Source organism: Nematolebias whitei, chromosome 9, assembly GCF_014905685.2.
Source record: "Nematolebias whitei isolate Nwh7 chromosome 9, NemWhi1, whole genome shotgun sequence".
NCBI classification, from domain to species: Eukaryota; Metazoa; Chordata; class Actinopteri; order Cyprinodontiformes; family Rivulidae; genus Nematolebias; species Nematolebias whitei.
The window spans coordinates 17,202,524-17,204,209 of NC_056506.1; the positions used below are offsets into that span (position 1 = coordinate 17,202,524).

The 1,686-nt window shown below is 37.4% G+C and overlaps 1 protein-coding gene across 1 annotated transcript in view; it reads right to left on the minus strand.

The window, feature by feature from the left end:
• Positions 1-477, minus strand: part of nr2f6a (nuclear receptor subfamily 2, group F, member 6a) — a gene marked incomplete at its 5' end in the record, with an annotated part of 26,363 nt that extends 25,886 nt beyond the window's left edge. Inside the window, 1 exon segment of the mRNA XM_037682093.1 lies at positions 383-477. Coding sequence (XP_037538021.1) covers positions 383-395 — 13 coding nt within the window.
• Between the last annotated feature and the right edge of the window lie 1,209 nt (positions 478-1,686).

Consider the following 1,686-nt stretch of genomic DNA (forward strand, 5'->3'; position numbering starts at 1 on the left):
GGTGAGTCGAGACAGTTCTTCTCGTCCTGAGCATTTCATTGCATTGTTGACCTTGTGTTGATTTTGCACATGACAGACCTGAACCATAACACGTCACTGAGCTGATACGTATACCCAGCTTCGACATCCGAGAGTACAGATCGTCTTTTCATTGTGAAGCAGAACAGGCAAGTTAATGATGAAGATTTTTCTCCCATTTACTGAAAAACAGTTGATGAAAGTTGTAAGAAAACTCTCAAGGATGTTCTTGTAATTCTAAAAATGATTATGGTTTAGAGTTTCCAGTATTGCCCATCTGTGATGATCTCAACTTTAGGTGCAGCACATCCTTTCCTGAGGATCAGAACGTGATGAGAGAGAACTTATGGAATAGGACAGATACCTTCTTTGCGCATGCCAACGCGGAAACACTTCTTCAGGCGGCAGTACTGGCACTGGTTCCTGTGGTGCTGATCGATCTGACACTCTCTGTTTGACCTGAGAACATGATTATAAACACAAGAGATTCATTATTCATGAAATAAATACAGCAGGAACAAAAATGATCTATTTTCCCAATGAGATCCTAAATCAGAATTTCCACAGATGTTCCATTTTATTCCATTTTCAATTGCAAACTTGTCCAGACTCAGACTTCCAGATTGTCTAATTGATTTGTCAAACTATTACTGACACCTGGATATTTTGAAATTAGCTTTGAAGCCCAACAGCAAATGTGTATTTTACATTTCAGCCATGGAAGTCACTATGATGTCCAATATGTCAAAAGATTGTGGTTTTCAAACCCATTAGAACTGTATTAATACACAAAACTTAAAATGTTTTAATGCTACATTATTGAGCAACGTTACACAATAAAAAAAAAAAAGAAGTTACATTTGATCTAATAATTTAAGATAACATTTTGGGGTTTTCTCATTTGTCCCTTATACAAAAAACCCAAAATCAAGTATAAAAATGCAAATATACATTTTTAATTTCTTCTCATTTATTTTACATATTTTTAAATAATCCGTTCAAAAAGCTAGCTGTGAAGCATTTAAAATCTTTACCTAATCAGGTACATAAAGCATGAGTTGACATCAGAGCGGCTACATCTACAAGATGGACTTGATCTTTCAGCCCACAGCCCATTGGAGCAGAGCCTGGTTCTGCTGGAGGTTGTTCCTGTTAAAAGGGAATCATTCCTCTCCACCGTCGCCCACCAGCCAGTGCATTTGATGGAGGATTGTATGGGAAAACAGTCCGATGATTTCCTTCTTTTCACAAACTGGCCTTTAAAAATATACTGAATCTGGCTGAAAGGTAGGGCAGCACAGCAGGGCAGTGGGTAAAGCTGTTGCCTCACAGCAAAAAGGTTGCAAGTTTGAAACTATTATTATGTGAATATCCTGATGCATGCTCAAAAATCCAGGTAGATAAATCTAACAGTTCAGTCAAGTCCTCTGGACGAATTCTTCTTGTTGAAACATTTCATCTTTTATCCAAAAGACTATGAGAAGGTGCTATTTATAAGACTGAGTTTGTTGCAGCTCCTCAGACTTTCATGAAAGTCTTTTAGATAAAAGATGGAATGTTTCAACGAGAAGAATCTGTGCAGAGGACCTGACTGAACTGTTAGATTTGTCTACCTGGATTATTGAGCATGCATCAGATCTTTAAAAAGCTTATTTGTGACTAACTGCA